The 20,839-nt window shown below is 32.4% G+C and overlaps 2 protein-coding genes across 2 annotated transcripts; one reads left to right on the top strand and one right to left on the bottom strand.

The window, feature by feature from the left end:
- Positions 1–1,784: 1,784 nt before the first annotated feature.
- LOC113397780 (armadillo repeat-containing protein 6 homolog) lies at positions 1,785–9,943 on the bottom strand. Its single transcript, XM_026636237.2, has 9 exons — positions 9,688–9,943; positions 9,291–9,437; positions 8,822–9,039; positions 8,174–8,330; positions 7,367–7,502; positions 6,944–7,097; positions 4,047–4,140; positions 3,481–3,630; positions 1,785–2,198 (listed from the first exon to the last, which is right to left on the bottom strand). The coding sequence occupies exons 1-9, from the start codon at positions 9,802–9,804 to the stop codon at positions 1,983–1,985; spliced, it is 1,389 nt and encodes a 462-aa protein (XP_026492022.2). The 5' UTR covers positions 9,805–9,943; the 3' UTR covers positions 1,785–1,982.
- Positions 9,944–10,272: 329 nt separating this feature from the next.
- Shrb (shrub) lies at positions 10,273–16,667 on the top strand. Its single transcript, XM_026636238.2, has 5 exons — positions 10,273–10,745; positions 11,130–11,307; positions 11,784–11,934; positions 13,082–13,190; positions 14,474–16,667. The coding sequence occupies exons 1-5, from the start codon at positions 10,565–10,567 to the stop codon at positions 14,515–14,517; spliced, it is 663 nt and encodes a 220-aa protein (XP_026492023.1). The 5' UTR covers positions 10,273–10,564; the 3' UTR covers positions 14,518–16,667.
- Positions 16,668–20,839: the final 4,172 nt, after the last annotated feature.

Genomic DNA, 20,839 nt, shown 5'->3' on the forward strand with positions numbered 1-20,839 from the left:
TCCTATCTTTATATTTGTCGTTAGACGTTTTCTTTCAACTTTTTCTTGCTTTTTCAGTAATGCATTGCAAGTCTACTCATTAATGAATATCGATTAGTGTTCGTAACTCCAAGAAAATTTTAAAACTTGAAAAAACATGGCTATAGTGAAATAAAACGACGAAATATCGACTAAATTCTATGATACAAGTAATAGTTACTTTTGCAACGTTCTTGATTCAAACAATTGATTTAGAGTAATATTGACTCGATGTCAATCAATCTTTTCAATATAGGATTTATTTAGTAAATAATTATAAATTTTATGTAAAAAAAGGTCTAACACTTTCGACATATATGATACTAGCGACGTGGTAGAGATAGCCGCAAACACACTATTGCTTTCCTCTTCACACCAACTGTCACGAAGGTTGTCAAGAATTTGTTGAAAGGAATATCCATCAATATCTATTAATCCGAGACGAGAATTTTAATTTCCTTTGCAGCCACTAATCAAATATGGAAAAAAAAATATTTATCGGTTAAATATAGTGATAGGGTAAAGGACCCCAATGCTAGCTTGGTACAGAATTACCAGCAGAAGGGCAATAATAATATATGAAAAAAATCTAAAACCATTCTGCTAACGGTACCGGACCAGTGTAGAAATAAAAAAATAAGTTCTGCAGATATATGTTCACTATTTTGTATTTTCATCTTCCGAAGTTCGTACTACGATCATCAGTTTATTTTATATAATAATAGTACTTTGTTAATCGACGCAAAATCAGTATGTCAAATATTTTATAAAATTCTTGGACGAAACTCCTGTTGTATTAAAACTATCCTACATTTTAGTGTTTGGAATATTGATCAAAGGTATGTACCGCCGTCGGAGGTAGGGAGGATAATTATTATATCTAACCGAAAAAAAATCTATTTGATTATAAAAAAAAAACTTTTAATTTAGTTATAAATGTAATTTATTAATACATGAGGAATCTTATAAAAAAATTAAATTAACATATTGCAGTAAAAATATTGTTTTATTTGAAATAAAAAAATTATTGTAATTTAACATCGTCTTAATGTGTCTGATTAGGTTTGTTACCTAAAACTATAAACTATTAATATTTCTTTAAAAAAACCGATTTAAAAAAAATGTCTTTAATTTAACTCATATCAGAGACAAACAGAATTCCATGACCAAAAATTATGACAGATGGACATGAAAAAATCTAGTTTTTACTATATTTAAAGATACAAGTTTGTTGCATATTGCGTAAAAGTGAATATTGTTATAAGTAAACCCTTTCAGTGTCTACTGTAAGTGCAACACGAAAACTTCTAATAAATTAGTTCCTTATCATTTCTAGATCTACTAGGTGGTAGGGTTTTGTGCAAGCCCGTCTGGGTAGGTACCACCCACTCATCAGATATTCTACCACCAAACAGCAGTACTCAGTTTTGTTGTGTTCCGGTTTGAAGGGTGAGTGAGCCAGTGTAATTACAGGCACAAGGGACGTAACATCTTGGTTCCCAAGGAGGGTGGCGCATTGGTGATGTAACTAATGGTTAATATTTCTGACAACGCCTTTGTCTATGGTCGGTGGTGACCACTTACCATCAGGTGGCCCATTTGCTCGTCCGCCTACCGATATCATAAAAAAACTCCGATAACTTTAACGATAAATATCAAACGATCTTGAATAATTTGAAATAAATAATGAATCCCAAGAACTTTAGTTTATTTTGATTGGCTTTTGATAGAGTAACTTTTATTTAAAAAAAATACAACAATTTATTAAATTTTCAATAACCAAACTTTTTTGTTTGTTTACATTTTCTTGTGTGTGTACAACTTACTTGAACGAATAAACATACACATTTTGAAACGTTTGTGAAATCACAATAAATATCAATAAAATTGTTAAGCAATTCTACCCCGCAAATCAAATTATAATAAATTGTACGGTTGATAGCACTGAATATATATTACTACAGCTATTGGTCTATCTGAACCCCCTTTCCCTTCCACTGCTCGTCAAACTTAACGTCGCACTCGAGGTCACGGAGCGCCGACTTGATATCGAAGCCGAAATCGTGACCGAACTTTTCGTACGCTTTGTTGAGTGCGGCTTCGATGCCCAGTTCTTGAAACTTCGCGTTGTGTTCACGATACCTAGCCACCATGTTGCGGACAGCCCAGCATCCGTTTTTCTGTAATTATATTATATATTAGGAATAATAAATAATAATAAATATTGGACAACATCACATACATCACTCTGATCCCAATGTAAGTAGCTAAAGCACTTGTGCTATGGAAGATCAGAAGTAACGACGGTACCACAAACACCCAGACCCAAGACACCATAGGAAACATATGAACTTTTTCTACATCGACTCGGCTGGGAATCGAACCCGGGACCTCAGAGTGGCGTACCCATGAAAACCGGTGTACACACTACTCGACCACGGAGGTCGTCAGGAATGTTAACAACAGATGTCATATGAGAAGCAGCGACAAAAGACTATCTCACTAATATTGTTTACATTAACGATCGACTTAATTCCATGACTTCGTCAACGCAAACAAACCGGAGAGATCAGTGGAAGTATCAACGACTTCACATACTTTCTTAAACCTCCGAAATTCAAGCAGGTTCAATTACTTTTATTGACAGACAGTTTTTTTATGTTCGGGTGACAACTACACCTACATAACTGTTAGAACACAAAGTGCATTATTTTAAATTGTATATGACGGAGTGGCTTGTCCAGGTTTGTTTTTAAAAAACATGGCGTCAGCATTGCTGACGTCACGAATGTCAGAGTTTGGATTTCTATCCATCCTCGAAGGTATGAAATTAAACTCAGGAAATATTCTTCTCTGATTTATTCCAAACTGAGGAGGTCCGATCGCTCCGACGGCTCGAACAAGCCTCTCAATGCCGGCAGGCGTTCGGCCTTTTGTAACAAAAATGGGTGGGGGCACTATTCACTCAATATAACACCTATTTATGGACGGTGAAATATTTCAAACTAATTTAACTTCTTAAAATTCACTAAATATTATTAATTTAACAATCAAATAGTTTTCAATTATTAAAAATAGTTAAAACAATAATATCCGGGCACGTGTTTTTCTTAAATACGTGATTATCCGCCGACATAGACTATCTGATATATGCCATCACATAAAATAAATCTTATTAAATTACAATTCAAAAGGGCTGGTAGGAATCCACTTGAAAAGAGTAAGTACCATCTTCTTATCAGATATATACTGCCAAGTAGCAATACTTAATACTGTTGTCCTCCGGTTTATAGAGTGAGTGAGCCAGTTTAACTATAGGCACAAGGGTCATACCTTAGCGCCCATGGTTGGTGGCCCATTGACGATGTAAGTAATGGTTAAAATTTCTCGTCAATGTCTAGTGGCAATGGTGACCATATACCATCTAGCTTGATACGTCTTTACTTTTACCCCCCAACTGACCTGTACGGCAGCGACGTCTGTGTGTACATTGAGACTCTCCACTATCGCCTCTGCGGCCCCGTTCTCAATGAACATTTTCCCGTGTGACGCTTCACGAAGACACAGAGCCGAGATACACTTCAGTATCGACGCTGTTGTTGTTGGATTATTCTAAAAAAATATAATGTTTTATTTTTATCAATTATTTTAAAGAGGGTGTTTTATTCCAAAGAAATGCCACCTTCATAGTGCTTGCAGAAAATTAAACTTAATTAAATCAGGACATATTTTAATTCATAAACCTGTGCCTCAACACAAGTGCGTCCTGGATTTCTATTCCAGAGCGATCAGATACGGGATCAACGACTTTTAATACTCCGGGTACTGAGATTCTTAGCTGAGAAACTCAATAACTTTATATCAACCTGAACTCCGGTTCTCCGGATTTGCATTCGTTGATTCTGAATCTGAACTTTCTCCTGTTGTATCAGAATGTCGACAGAATTTGATCAATATCACTTGCACATTTGGCTCCGTTTAAAGTGGCCGAACATAATCACATATGCGAATAAATCGTTTAAACTTACGTTATGTCTCTTCAGCAGCGACACGATGACAGGAACGACGCCCGATTTAACAATCTGCCGTTTCACATCGTCGTTACCGGCTAACGCTGTTATCCTGAGAATTATAAAGTTTGTTTATTATTATTTTTAATAGTGTTGATTTATGAAAATTTCTATCTAAAATACTTAACTAACTTATTTATTAATTGAAATTATTTTAAAAAAGGGGTTTGTTAACTTTTGGAACATGGAAAATCTAAATTTTCTTACATATTTATTTATGTCTAAATGTCATATTATAATATATCAATATATTTACAGCTTCTTTACCAAACCATAGATTATAATCGATAAATTGTTACTTATATCAAATTAAAACCGAAATCAGAAAGATCTTTATTGACTTTTAATCAAATAACTATTTTTATAAGAAATATAACAGATACTGAATATTTAGAGGATATTAATATCTAGAGATAGCACATACATTGTAAGGGCAGCTGCTTATTTATTTGGTTTCCAAGACAATACAAACATGGTCCATGGATACATAAAAAGTATTAAATCAATAATCTCAAAACATAAACTCAAAACGAAGCGAAATCATTTATATAAAACAATTTAAAGATGTCATCGATACGAAATGGTGACTATCTTTCATTCGGAGACAACAATTTCGGTTTGACAACAGTCGAAAGTTGGGACAGACACAACAAACAAGTACTAAAAGGCGATATAATTGGCATAACCGACAAAAATACGTCCACTACAAAGAACTGCATTGTTAAGGTAAATCAGACTTCTTGCTATGATTTCAATGACAGTACAGACCAATTAAAACATAGAACTAAGCATATCAACTACTGGAAATCTGAACTTGAGAGAGCCATACAAGATATTGACGCAGAAATCAATATCCTGGAAGCTTTGAGACAACAATTAAAGAACGCCATTGACGTCTTGAACATTCCCGAGTACATCACTGACGAATGTTTACAAATTAGACGTAATAGGATGCAATCTGATATGGTCTACGACGAACCGCATGACGAACTATTTAACGAATCCGTACTCATAGAGAACATAAGGAGGTTACACAGAGATATGCTAAGAGATATCGAAAATCAACTGAAAATGAACGTCGCTGCCAAAAACATACTAGAAAGTGATTGGAGTAATAAATATTTGGCATTCAAGTACGAAAGCTATAACTCCGATTTGGAAACTAAATCGGTCAACGTCAAAGATTCAGCTGGTGCGACGAGACTATCCGAGGGACAATCCAACGTTCAATCGTGGGAACAGCACACAGTCACAGCATTGGAACAATTTAAAAACGCTATAGACAGATCCAAGAAGTTGAGAGAAACAGTCGACGCTGTTTTGATAAATTCAGCAAGGGATTTACGCTCACAAGATATAAGGGTCAACAAAGCGTTAAGTAATAGAATAGCTCGCACCGAACAAGTAAAGAAAGAATTGGAGAATCAATTGCAACTGACACTTGCGAAGATCGTGGAAACTGAGAATACATTGCAGACTTTAAACGAGGAAATGTTAAAAGTGTCACAGAGGATCCAAGTCGCACAAACGAGATTAAACGTTAAGAACCGCAGACCGAACGTAGAAAACTGTAGAGAAGGTTCCTTAATTGGATTGATCGAGGAGATAAAGGACTTAAACGACAGTATGAGCTTATTGCAAAATAGACATTTGGAAACTGAGAAATTGAGAGCCGAATTGATACATGAACAATCGAAAATCGAAAACGAAATTATCGTCAAGATGAAATCGTTGCACATCGACAACGAAAGGTGTTTGTTTTTGAGATCGCACTTCCAATCAGCCGAGAAATTGTGTGGTTTTTAATTGAATTATTTAGATGCGTTATCACATATAAATTGTTATAACGGCAAACGTTGTGAAGTCACCGCTCACAACAATTTTGTGTATAATTTGTTGTTTCTTCGTATCGTATGCGTGCACGTACGCAAAAATATGTTTATTTCATTAAGTAAACGCTTTGTTCTTATTTAAATTACCCCCTATTAATAAATTATTTAAATGACAATTTAATGTGTATAATATTTCCCGGATGATTTTTTTTATTATGTGTAATTTTTTTATTCTTGGGATAATTTTGAGGAGAATGTTGACATTGCACATAATACAGGATTTACTCTTAGATATTTCGTCACGGATACATTCTCAATGGGCGTCCTGATTGAAGGCGCATCTTGCATAATCCGCGAAATCAGCTTCCCACGAATACTCCACTTGTTTGTTTGATTCTGTCCAAACAGCGAGCGGATGCACACACGAACAATTCCATTTTGGTTGTGATTTAAGTGCGCACACTAAGACTTGTCAACAATATTTTCACATATAATGCACGTAGATAATTTAACGTGGAAGGGGATTCGCGAGTGAATAGTCTATAGAATAGTTAGAGATCAACCCTTCTCACTTGAGATTTTTCTGATCGTGTAATTGCTTTAAAGCATCAACAAGTGAGAAGTGAGTGCCAGACTCCCTCTTGTAATTTGAGATGTAACCAACCACTAATCAGATATTTTACCGCCAAATAGCAGTACCTAATATTACTGTGTTCCAGTTTGAAGGGCGAGTGAGCCAGTGTAACTACAGGCGCAATGGACATATCATCTTAGTTCCCAAGGTTGGTTGCGCATTGACGTTGTAAAGAATTCTTAAAATTTATTACAGCGCCAATGTCTATGGGCGGTGGTGACCACTCACCATGAGGTAGCCCATTTGCTGTTCCGCTTATCTATATCATAAAAACATCAGTATTTTCATAATTACGACTATTATATACTAAGACTTGAATCTCGAAGTATCTAGTCTATTTTGAAATGTATCCATCCCCACGTGACGCCAGGCTATATACGGAGGCTCACAGGCGCGCGGCGGGCGCGGCCACGGCGGCGTCGTCGTAGTTGTCGGCGAGCAGCGCCGCCAGCGCGGGCCGCGCGCGCGCGCACAGCTCGTGCCGCACCAGCAGCGCCGTCTGCGTCTGCAGCAGCTCGCCCACCAGCGGCGGCCGTTGGTGCTCTAGGCGGATATGTCACCTTATAAATGACGATTTCGAACCTCAGCTTCGCGTGGATAAGTCGGCGAGGACACGCATGTGTTTCTTCACGATGTTTTCCTTCACTGTCACCCGTGCCATGAGTTATAAACACAAATTATGCACATGAAAACGTGATAGTACTCGAGTCCGAGTTTAACTCGTATTCATTCGGATTTTATAAGCGTGTAAAAGCGTATAAGGCATCTGTAGAAGTATTTGTTTATTCAACGTGTTTTAAAAAATGAATTACCTTTTAACAGATCATCTAAAGTTTCTACAAGATTGACGCCCAAGTCTCTGGCATGCTCGTGCGCTTTTCCGAACTCCACGCGTATGTCATCGTCGAGGGTTAATCTTCTTATTACTAGCAATGTTTCACTTAGCAACTGAAAACATTCATATATTCAACTTGTAGCTCGGTTTCTGCCGTATCAATTATACCCCCGTGCCCCGGGGAGCCCAACGTGCGTAAGCAAAAATTAATCAAAACTTCCCAATTTCTTTTTATTTCACAAATGACAAAAGTCAAAAACGCAATGTCTTAAAAGTGCCCAAAATTTTGGAAAAAGTGATATAAATATGATGAATAAGCATTTCTTTTAATTTTATGCATTTTTTTTTCTTTTGCGATATATCTTTACCCTTCCTACAAACAAATTTTTATATGGGGCCCCGCCAAGGCTGTTACGCTTCTAGTTAGATATATTATAATTGTAAAAAAAACGATGCTATTAATATTATGGTATGTATACATTCTGAACAGCATACAGCTTATTCCAATCGAAGTGGGAATAAAGGTAAACTAAGCTCAGATTTACGTATTTCATGCGATTTGCTAATAACTCGACTGTATTGTGCATTACTAAGAGTTTATGATTAATATAACTTTATTTATAACACAACACCATTACACTTAACTACGTTAAGATTACTTACAAAATTCCTATAAGTTTCGTTTTGTTTCGTAATTCGCCACTAGATACCAAATTGTTTTACAAAAGGAGAAAAATAGTACTGAACTGTTTTTCTTATTATATTCATTTATATGTAGACTTACCTTCTTGTTTTCACTTTTCTTCAGCAATTCTTTTAAATTAGCAGTGATGTTTTTAGCAAATATTCCTTGTCTATTCATTTCATGGCGGAGACAGCATGTACTAATCCACTGCAATGTCGCTATGAGTATATTTTCATTATCCACAGTATCTAAAATACTAAACATAGATATTTGTTTTAAAGCGTAAAATTAAGAACACTATAAAAATCAGAATAATACTATTACAGAAACCGATATGATACATTAGTTGTGTAACTTCTATAGATTTTGAGTCTTACAATAAAATTACATTTTAATCCAAAAACATATATAGTAACAGCAAGGAATTTGTAACACAGAACTGATTTAAAATCCAATTAAATATGCAAGAATTAAAAATAAACATTAATGTTAAATAATACTTGTAATTAGTGAAGATATTTTTACAATAATCTATGTTTTGACATCACACATAATTTATCATATTAATTGAAACTTTTTACAGTACCAATGTGTATCATATGAGATAAATGTTTAAAAAAAAATTGGTAGACTCATTCCGAGCATAATTTTCTGTGTACTATAATTACTCAATTTAAAAATAGAAGAATGACTTAGACTCTAGAAGAATGTCTATATAAATTTCCTAAAACTGCAATATTATCATACCTCTTCATTATTTCCATGCCTTTATCATCAAGTAAATCAGGCTGCATGTCCATTAAAACTGTCAAACACTTTAAAACCTTTATAATAAACAATTCATTTTGTTTATTTTTTTCCTGCATGTAAACTCTGAATTTTGTTTCTAACAAATCATTTAAAATATTATAAGCACCTTCCTTTCCAGCTCTTATTCTATGTGCTATATCTTTTTTGCATTCGGCCTGGAAGTAAAAAAATAAATTGTAAAAGATCTTGCTTCTTTAAAATGTAAGAATTTATAGTTTCATTGGTTTTTTCGATTTGTTAATTAAAATTAACTATTTTATACTCATAAGAGTAAACAGATTTTTTTAACAATATATTTAACATTTTATATGTTGATACTAACAAATATATTACATAGCTTTGAGGCTTAAAATTTTCTGACAACCAGTGCTGGCATGCATCAACAAGTAAACAAATAAAAACATACCATTAATGTATCTAATTCATTTAACATAAGATTATCATCATCTTTAGTTTGGCAAATCTCTTTAAGCTTCTCCACAGTGATACTGATGAGGTGATTGTTTCCAGAACTTAGAGCTAGGTCTTTTATAATATTCGAAAGATCTACACCCTGTAATAAAAAACAAATGTAAGTAAAAATAAAAAACAAATATAATTACAAAGTTAAATGAAAGAACTAATAAAGATTAAGGTAATATATCCTAGTCCCTTAGAAATTATGGACTGATAGAACCAAAAATTAAAAAAAAAATGAAACAAACTTTTACAGGAATAATCTTTATTTACTTTGCATTATAATGTATTAATTTTACATTTTAATAGTACTTATTAAAAATTAAAGGAAAATATTAACCAGGTACCTGTGCCTCAAACTGTGCCACTGCTTCTTTAATCGCCTCTTCAGTAGTCATATCAAATTCTTCAATATTATCTTTAACAACTTCATCATACGTATCTTGTGTTATTACACGAACCATTTTAATTATAATTATATTATTTATCTATTTAGTTTTACAATTAAGTTAGTTATTTAAATAAAATCAAATTAATTATAATCAGCCGGGCCCCGTAATTTTTAAACTTGTAATTTTATTTTTGACAATTCGACATAACTAGTGACATCTGGCATCTAAAGTCAGCTGGTGATTAATACACAAAATTGGATTCTCCTACCTTATATGGTAAACAATAAAAAAATCTGTATTTACAATATAAAATGTTATTTTACTTAAATATCAATATTTTTTTAACATTAATTGAAACTTTATAAATTTAATGAGTAATTTCATTTATTATCATTAATTAATATTGATTGTATATTTTTTGTACGAGTACGAGTATCCAATAAAACTTCAAATTTTGGCAGCTATCAGCTAGCTTGTATTTGTGGTGCGTTCTGATTTCTGAATATACATTTCACTAATAAAAATATTTTTATCTATTTTATTAATTAAAATATTTGTTTTTATTTTAAAGTTATATTACTAAATAAAAACAAATTAGGAGTTATGTAAGTTATAACAAAAGTGTCTGCGCAATCGGTGTATTTTCTTTTATCTGATTCACTCCAACAAATGATTAGTTGCAAAACATGACAATTGACAATTATGTATGACGCATACTTCTAAAAGAAGCGAATAGGAATAACATGCGATTTTGTTTTTTCTACGCATAATTAGTATTATCCCCAATATTAAACAGGTGTATAAGTTCACATTTGCATGCAACTAAAGCAAAATGAGTTTTCTCGGTAAATTATTTGGTGGGAAAAAAGAAGAGAAGGGTCCAACGACTCATGAAGCTATACAAAAGTTACGTGAAACTGAGGAGTTGCTGATTAAAAAACAAGAATTTTTAGAAAGAAAGATTGAAATAGAAATACAAACAGCTAGAAAAAATGGTACCAAGAACAAAAGAGGTGAGTAAATACGTAAATTATAAAGTAAAGTTTTACTTTGTTGTGTAAGTGTCTGTGTTACATATCGCTACATCCATTGTTGACGTCTTGACCTTGTTACCAAAGCGTTTTTAAATTCAATATGATTCTCATTTAATATCATTTGGAAACAAATATATTCTTATATTGGATTGAAACTTTATCTAATCGTTTTTTATAATAAAGTTCTAATATTATTGATGACTTATCCACAAAGAATGACAGTATCAGTAAAAGAAATAAAGTAATGAGAAACTTTCATACAAAAAGAAATAAAAATAATTTATGTAAAATTAATTATATTGATATTTATTGATATGATACCTAGGCAGCAGAAATGTTATTATTACATTTTTCTTTCATCAGCGGCAATTGCTGCGTTAAAACGTAAGAAGCGGTACGAGAAGCAATTAACACAGATCGATGGTACTCTCACACAAATAGAAGCACAGAGAGAGGCACTGGAAGGTGCAAATACCAATGCACAAGTTCTCAACACTATGAAAGACGCGGCTAATGCCATGAAACTGGCACACAAGGATATGTTAGTAATTAATTATATTATATATACTTACTTAAGAAGTTTTAAACATCAGTTGCAGTAAATATTGCTCATATATTTTATGTTAAACACAATAACTATAGCAATGTTTGTGTCTTTAATTAATTATTTTTATTTATCTTAAGAATTTTGCATTAACTTGTCGTGCTAAGTTTTTCTACCTACCAATATTATCGGAGAAACAATTAATCATTCTATTTAATAATAGTAGTAGCAGTCATAGAAGACTAAAAGAAATCAATATTTAAGCACAATAATAAACATTTGTAATAATTTCCTGATAAATAAATGGTTAAATTTCAATTTAAATATTGAAAAAAACATTCCCTTACTTGTCACGTCAGGTCTTCTTCTTTCTTACTAAGTACTTTACACAAGAGAATATTTAATTATGCTAATTTAAGCTTTTGGGTAAATTAATTTAATGTTATTAATCATTATTAAAAACCATGTTACAGAGATGTAGACAAAGTCCACGATATCATGGATGATATTGCAGAACAACATGATATATCTCGGGAGATAACGGATGCTATTAGTAACAATGTCGCCTTCTCCAACGACATTGATGAGGATGAACTTGAACGTGAACTGGAAGAATTAGAACAGGTAAGAAGCCCTTCTAATATTAAAAAGGTGCAGAGATGGCCCAGTGGTTAGACCATGTGCCTCTTAATCAATTATTGTAGATTTAATTCAGGCTGACTGCACACACACCACTGAATTTTCATGTGCTCAATTTGTATGGGAGAGGAGGTCTTAGCCCAGCCACAGAGCATATACAGGCTGTTACTTGTTTATAAATGTAAATGTTTATATTTTTGGTATGTAATCGCACATAAACAGTGTGCTTTTGGATTAAATTTGGAATAGAGACATGGCACTTCCACCTAACACTTGCCCACATGTGGGGAAGGCTACTGTTTACTGTAAATATAAATATAAACTGACAGAGGTTGTTACTTAACTTTTTGGGTAACATCTTATAAATGTTATAAATGCTGGGCAAAGTCTCTCTTCTGTTAAGGGTTCCCTATTCTATCAGTAGTGATTATCCTGATTTTAATCCACAGTCTCCTTCATCACGGCTCTTACATTCTCATTAGACTGCAATTTATTTCCATGTTTATGATTGTTGTATAGTATTGTACTTGGTAAACATTTAAATCTTAAGCTAAGATTGCAGTTACTAATCAAAAATAGCATTATGTATGCATGAATTTAATTTGTGTAAATAGTTCATTTCATGGTCAAGCATCGAAGGGAAATTTTATGAGGAAACTTGAATGGCTCAGATGAAATTTTATCACGTGTATCAAGTACTTTGGAGCAGTGTCGTAAATAAAGGAAAGGTGGTTTTCGTCTAGCAGTGATACATAGCATGCTATAGTATTTATAATTATACTATTATGATCAGTAATTTGGACTTCATATATCAAATGTTTACACGTAACACAAATTTCCTATTGTAGCATTGCCTCGTTGATCCTGAGGCTTGCAGATCCTATCCTCGGAACAATAGAAAAGGTCATATTGGATTTACCTTTACTGTCCTATCGGACTATGAGTAAAGGAATAGTGGATGCACTTGTGTTTGCAAATACATCATTATATGTTTTGCGTAATTGGCTATTCTCACATTATCATCAGAGTTGAATTTTTTACTAAGACCTCATTGACAATATGCTGACCTTAAAACGTCACACTAAAAATAATCCATCCAAACTTGCTGTTAAATGTTAAAATATTTTTACAGGAGGAACTGGACAAGGAAATGATTGGTATCAACGTACCTTCGGACAGCCTTCCAGAGGTACCATCTACTGAACCTGTGCCCGAAAAATCTAAACCAAGCAAGTCTGACGGTGAGGACATTTATTACTTATGATATGATGAACATAAATATATTAAATGGTTATTTTGAGACAGAACGTTTTAATCATCATCCATAGTTATCAGTGCAGTATGTTTTTCATCACTACCTTGTTGATTTAGTTTAACTTATAAGGGGCCATTCATTTATTCCGTAAGACTATTTTCGCTTGGTGAAACGTATTACACGTTTGGTTTATTTTAATGTACATGTTACAATGAATCAATTTTTTGAAATATTTATTCGTAATTTAAAAGGTACTAATAATCTTTTTCGACCCCCCCCCCCCTTTGCCATGGAAATGGAAATATCGTTTTATACCTAGACGCATCCGAGCGAACCTCGACAATCGAACCTTTTTCAAATATTTTTTACTTGCGCATTTTTTTGATCTTACGTAAGAACTATCGAGACTCCATCCCACCCCCTTGTAAGAAAATATAAGACATGGTCGATTCCCCTCCCCCCCAAAATCGTCTTACGTAATAAATGAATGGACCCTAAGGCCACAGATTCCAAGCTGTCAGGAGCTTTGAGTCTGGAAATCAGTAGTGCTGTTTGTGCTCTGCATTGTACGTAAAGCCATTGGTCCTGCACCTTAACTGTTTTCGGTCGTGTCGGATTTACCGTACCATTGAACTTTTAGAATAAAGAAATACTCAGTGTGTGTAAACTGTACTTGTGTTTGTGGACACACTTGTGCACACACTTGTGCACTATAATAGGTTCTGCGTCATCGGCTAATCCCTCAGCAAGACATTAAAGCCTTGCACATGATATCCCTCACAGACACCATTCGGTCGGTTAAAAAAGCAAAATTCTTTTTCAATAAGCCTTAGCCTTAATCCTTAAGAAATTATTATTAATTATAAACATTGTACAGAGCTAAGTTTTTGCATTCGGTGTAGCTTTGAGCAAGATCCTCTGTGTTGGTAACACCCAGTCATCACATATCTATTGTCAATGATATTTACTAATGTAGTGTTCCGGTTTGAAAGGGGAATGAGACAGTGTAACTACAGACATAACATCTTAGTCTATTGACTATTTAATGGTTAATATTTCTTAAAGTATAAATGGCTGGTGAAGGCTTACCATAAAATGTCCCATTTACCAGTCTACTTATTTATAATAAAGTAATATATATTATAAAAAAAAAAAAATAGAATTTAATATTTTATCTGTTCATTTTTTTCTTTGAAGGACGGAACCTCGTAAGTTGATTTGTTGTATTGTATTACTTTATGATATATTGTAATCGGTTTTTTTTTTCAGAGGATGACAAAGATTTTGCACTCCTCAAATCCTGGGCCACATAGGTTTCGACTTTATGTATTATTTAAGCTGTCATCCGTGATATAATCTGCGTTGAATCGAAATATATTATCTGTATAATTACAATATCATTGTTTTTTTTTTATATAACAATTTGATCGGAAGAGATTTTGTAAATTATTTTACAAGAAATGTCGACGCAAATATCTGGTTCGAAATAAAGATCTGTAATATTAAATAATATTTTGCCGCGTGGCGTACAACTCTTGATTAATTTTACGTCAATGTTTTGCTAAAATATAATGAAATTGGGTCTTTCAAAAGATAACCAAATATATATGTATTTAATATTATCTGTAATAGAACAGAAATGTCGATATAAGCTTTGTAATATATATTATTGATGCAGATTTTAGCGTTTCTTGTTTATATTTTTCTTCTAATATTTCATTACTTATATTCATAGCAACTAGGAATCGGCCGATTGGTATTCGACAACGCTTTTCCCATAATATGCCTTAATCAGAGTCACGATTTTAAAAATCTTCTAAAATGACAAAAAATAATAAAAAAAATAAAAAAAATGCAATAATCCATTTATATTTAGTACAGGCGTTTTTGAAGATTTATAAAATATTTGACCAGTTAGTATAAATATTGATAGTTCGATTAAAGTTCGTTCCACGAAACGAGCTCCCAAAGGATATTGTCTTCGTGCGCTCATTGGTTAATCCGCGTGACCTTCATTAGCCAAATCATTACTTAAGATCGTCTCACACGCCAGATTCTTATTTTAAACCTAGCCGCGCGCATCCACCAATGGGTAGCCAGTATTTTGTGCTCTAGGAGCTCTTTCCTGGAATGGACTATAGAATCGGCTTGTACATGAAATTGCTTGAATTGAAATTGAAATTTCATCAACAATGCCGGAGGAGCTCGTCAACTAACACGTGTATAATTGCATAAGTGATTTTATTGTAGTATTGTAACATTATTGTACTGTAACTATACAACATTCTTAGAAACGACGCTAGACTAATATTTGCATTAATATATGCGTACATCATATATTCGTGATGTAATCGGATAAAGATATGAACAATTATAAAAAATAATAAAAAAAAACTTGAACTTTTAAAATTTTAATAAAATACTGTATAGTCGGGGAGTTTTAAGTATTTTATTTATTTGAAATATTTTTTTAATTTTTTGGATGAATAATTTATGCCTTATGTAATGACGATTTAAAAACTTATAGTCTATTCCAATCACGGGAGGATTAGAGACAAATAAACAACTTTAATAATATAATTAATAAAGATAAATCAATCAAAAATTGTTTGTAGAGCATAATAAAAAATCGATTAGAACAATTAGATTACCTTTAGTTATTTGATTGGAATAGACTGCGTAACACACTAAGAGGGTGTCCATAAAATGAGAAAGATAAGCAAACCAAAAAGCTAAATATCATATTCGTTTGACATTTTGGATAGCCGGATTATTGTGTTACCGGAACCGGCTAGAAATCACTTTTCGCCTTACCAGATCTAATTGGTTGTAAGCTTGTTCGTTGAAGACTAAACGAGTCTTAAATTATTACCAATTCATGTATAGCATAGTATGTAATATTGAAACAAAATGGATGATAGTTTTAAGAGGTTTTTGTACAATTGTCCATTGAAGCGTGACTTATTTGAAGGTATATATAATATTTTTTTTGTTATTGTATTAGTGTACTGAACCGAATTATAATAAACTGTTTTGTAGTCCTATTCGTTATTTTCATATGGGCTAGAAAAGGGGGTATCCCCTAGTATAGTACCTACCTAAATGCTTATTATATTTATAATGTTCCAGGATTGACAATTGTTTTGATTATATATATATATATAAACCAATGTTTGGTAAATGACTAGCAAGCTTCTTAGTTCGAAATAATTCAAAGGTGGTTTTCAACAAAATAAATTACTATACATTAAAAAAAAATACTTAACTTAAATTCGAGTACAGCTAGTCCACCCTGGAAGAAATGCAACTCATAACAATGTATACACCGCTTAGTGCTTCAGAATTTCACGAAATTTCGATGCTTAGTATAGAAGTTACGCTTTAGTGGGTAATAAAATGTTACAAGTTTACGAGTTACATTGATTTGTGCATATTTTTCACTAATATATTTTATTTAAATAAACATTTTAGCTGTTCAGAGCCTTATAAGTTTTTCTTGGTTTATTGAATTGGTTTTAATATTTGTGATTTGAAAAACTTTTTGGCTGTCAATGGCTTTGTTTTTATTTATCAATAATAAATACCTGTTTTATTTGCGTAAGACTAAATTAATCAATAAAAATTATTATACATTAAAATTATACTTTTTAAAAAAAAACTCGCCTGGATTTAGGCTCGGGATTGTTTTAACAATAATTGTGAATAACATCTTGTAAATCGGTTTATTTTTTAAAGGGCAACTATGCGAGTTTCTTCCTTTTCTCCTCGCTAGAGGCTGCTTTCCGAAACTGTGGTAGTGTTTCAATATTGACAATTCAAAAACGCTTTATTGTAAAGTTTACTCGAATAAAGTTTATTTGATATGATTTGATTTATAAAAGTACAGGTAACGCCACGACTGTCCATCAAGTCATATAAATTGTTTTCATTCAATGTTAAATTATATTGTTTTTGTACCAAAAAAATAAAACACATTTATAAATGAACCGCCGGAAGCCGCCTTTTATTATATTTTTACTAACGATGGACAATGACGTAGATTAGTCTAGTGGCAATATATAAGGCAGATCAGACAGATTCCGAGGTTCTAGGTTCAAATCCCAGGGCCTGTTAGGAATATATATTAGTAAAAACTAGTAATTTCGTCTATGCCTAAATCCCACGGTCTGAATAGACAGTACGACAGAAGGTTAAGTTAGAGTCGGGTCTATGTCGCTGAACGATATGGTAATAATCAGTATACAGTGTGAATAGTAACTAAACAAGATCAAGAACTCGTAGTGATAAATATACAGGGGCGATATAAAGCCATTGGGTTTTTCTATCGAAAAAATCTCATTACCAGGCCGGAGTCGGATGTGTGTATACATTTTTGTGTCTTGGAAAATACGTAAATCTTTCGGTCCTGTGCCAGAATTATTTCCGTCCAAGTCGGATAATGAAAGAGCTCCTGTTTTTTGAGCGCACACATGTGAATTATAATATGTAGTAGGTAGTTGGTCTCCCTTGAGGTTGACCGCCGTGACCCAAATAAACCGTGAGCGATAGTTTAATTCCCAAAGTGTGTTATCATCATTAAAAAGTCATTAGTTTTATAATATCCTCTAACAATTAAGCGCTCTTTAACATTTAGTATTTTCGAATTTGGAATAGTATAAAAAGGTAAGTAAAAACATTAAATATTTCGAAGCACATCGTTACAAATCAAAACGAATTCAACTTAATGTTAATCTATACTAATAAATACTAGCGAAAGTAACTCTCTTTACATCCTCACGCATAAACCGCTCAATAGATAGATCGGATTCAAATTACAATGCAAGCTTGTGAGGATCCGATCCCGGGTTCCTGGTGAAGGTCATTAAGCCACTGGTGCTGCGCATGAACTCTCCGAATAAATAGAGTGCACCTGTGTTAGCGCACACACTTTTATTTATAATATATATCCCGCGCTTTCGGTTACTCCAATCAGGAATTACATATATTTCTATCTATTCAACGTAAAAAGGATGATATTCTTTTACAAGCCAATGAGTTTTTAAGCAACCCGGATTCTGGAAGTTGGAAGTGCCACTTCCATGCTTCGGAAAGGACGTAAAACCGTTGGTCCTGTGCTCAGGCACAGCTAAGCCAACACACCACACCAAGCCACTGTGGCTTGGTGCAAAGAGGCCTATATCAAAGGCTCTTAGTTTTGGTAATCAGAGTATAAACAATGAACAGATTTCGTTTGTTTTATATAACCTTTTTGCTTAATATTGTTGAAATCAGTAATGTTAACCTTATACCTTTTTAGCACAAAAACATTTTTTTTTAAAATTATTTGACAAATGACAGAATATGTTCTACCCAAAAATATACATTGTTTTTTTAGCACTAGGTGATAGAACTATTAAAAATTACGATGAATATTTTTATTATGACAAATTATGTTTATCCTTAATGAAGTTAAGTCAAGTTTAGCAAATATACCGACAACTAATTTTTGTTATTATTAATTTAGCGAACACTATCTACTAATCGATTTCAACACAAGCGTATCCGCGTGTTGTTTTATTGTATAATTATTATATAATTACGCAGATTGATGTACACTCAATCCACTAACAAAATGGATTTATGTACAAAGGATAATGACCGCTATGTAAAGAAACCTAAGGCCTATTTTTGTCTGTATAGATAAGTGTAGGATATCTGCCAAAGGTATACAAGTACAAAATAATTTTCATGTTTATAATGATTGGGATGCGCGGAAGAGCTCTAACCTCGCGAGTTGAATTTCGATATAGTGGCGACTTTCCCTTGCGGACTTATTCTGAACGATCACTATCTTGATACGCGATGTATAGTTTTTCTTTAAGTAATTTTGCAACTTTTTTACAGTTGGTTTTAAAATCTAGAACTTTTCTATAGAATATATACACGTTATTGCCTAAACCGTTTGTCGACGGTTTGTTAGGTACTGTCATATCCCTAACTACTATCTATTTGAAGCCGTTTCGACAAAAATAATCCCTTAAAAACCGTTTTTAGAATACAATTAGAGCTACGCAAATATCAGTTGTATTTTATTTTAAATTGGTAAGTGGGAGAGTAAGTAGTCCACTTGATGGTAAGTGGTCACCATCGGCCATAGTCATTGGCACCGCCTTAATGTAATATCATAATTGAAAAATATTTTTTAGTGTCAAAAGTAATATAAATATATATTTATACCACCTTCTTGATATATTGTTGCAATTGATATATAAAAAAAAACTTTAAGCTACCTATGAGCTCTTATAAGTAATTTTGAATTGTCATGTTACAGAATTATATTGAGTGTGTAAGTAGCACTTTCGAAACGTATATAATATAAAAGGATCTCATCAGAATAACACCTCAAGGTAATTATTAACATAAAGTAACCCTACTTTATATTAGCAGCCTATGATTTGGACAGCCCAGTCAACATTTTATCGTATTGAGTATCGTACACAATGAAGACTTATCTTTTTGTAAGTACATACATTATTTAACAGGATTATAATTGTAAAACAATTCCACGAAAACTTGTGTTCGTTTTTTAATATTTGAAAGTTATCAAGAAACGTAGTAATAATAAGTTAGATATCCCTATTCAAACGAAATCTGTGGAAAAACAAATTATAATAAAGTTTGTTAAATATATAGAAGTCGTTTTAACTCTATTTTGTTATTAATATTTATGTGACGAAATAAATATATCATTTAAATTAAAATATATTTGAGTGTTTCAGTTTTCAATGATATTCAAAAATCCAAAAATTGTAAAGGATTTCCGTAGTGTAACATGGTTTTCCATCTATATTAATACTTCGATTTTGAATATTTAAGTGATTAAATATTTTTAATAATTTAAATATTAATAAAAAAAAAACATTGTTATATAATCCTAAATTAAATTACCTCAAGGAAATTATTTCTCATTTGCTGGAAATTAATATATTTATTATACTTGAAATGTACACAAAAGTAAAAGGTTTTACAATATTGTAAAATTAATTAATTTTAATAATTACAACTAACAGAAACTTGTACAAAGTGAAAGTTTGAAAATTTATTGAAAGGTTTTATATAAAAAATGAAATAAAAAACGGGCTGAATCGGTAGCAAAAAAAAAACAAAAGTAAAATATTCTGCTTTTTTTAAGTTAGTTAAAAAAAGAAACAAACCGAAAGGTTTTCCCTTTCTTTATCTAATACTCTGTAATGTGCTGTATCTGTAACATTATATAACGTAGGTAATAATTTAACATATTATGAATAATTATAATTTATTAACAATCTTAAAGAATATGCAAAGAAAATAATAATAAAAAACTAAACTAAATACAATAAAACTATAAAGACATGATTTAATTAATATAAATATCTCTAATTAATACAATAAATAAGTATTATAATTAAACTGCTACTGTTATTAGTGGCGATGTTTTTATATAAAATTAAATTTGATTAAAACATGTATTAAGCACCAATCCATCCAACGTCTTTCCAGATCACACTTCTCATCGCCGTACAGTTGGCAACAGCGACGTTGACACTAGACAAAATAACGGAAAAAGTACACGCCGGATTAAAAGTACTAAAAGAGAAGGCTGTCACTAAACTACAC

The sequence above is a fragment of the Vanessa tameamea genome, chromosome 23 (genome assembly GCF_037043105.1).
Source record: "Vanessa tameamea isolate UH-Manoa-2023 chromosome 23, ilVanTame1 primary haplotype, whole genome shotgun sequence".
Lineage (NCBI taxonomy): Eukaryota > Metazoa > Arthropoda > Insecta > Lepidoptera > Nymphalidae > Vanessa > Vanessa tameamea.

Coding starts and splice junctions, on each gene's coding strand:
- LOC113397780 (XM_026636237.2), bottom strand. CDS start 9,804: ATGGTTCGTGTAATAACACAAGATACGTATGATGAAGTTGTTAAAGAT. Junction 9,040..9,290: donor ATGAATTAGATACATTAATG/GTATGTTTTTAT, acceptor TTTTACTTCCAG/GCCGAATGCAAAAAAGATAT. Junction 4,141..6,943: donor GCCGCGCCCGCCGCGCGCCT/GTGAGCCTCCGT, acceptor TATAATTCTCAG/GATAACAGCGTTAGCCGGTA.
- Shrb (XM_026636238.2), top strand. CDS start 10,565: ATGAGTTTTCTCGGTAAATTATTTGGTGGGAAAAAAGAAGAGAAGGGT. Junction 10,746..11,129: donor TGGTACCAAGAACAAAAGAG/GTGAGTAAATAC, acceptor TTCTTTCATCAG/CGGCAATTGCTGCGTTAAAA. Junction 11,308..11,783: donor AAACTGGCACACAAGGATAT/GTTAGTAATTAA, acceptor ACCATGTTACAG/AGATGTAGACAAAGTCCACG.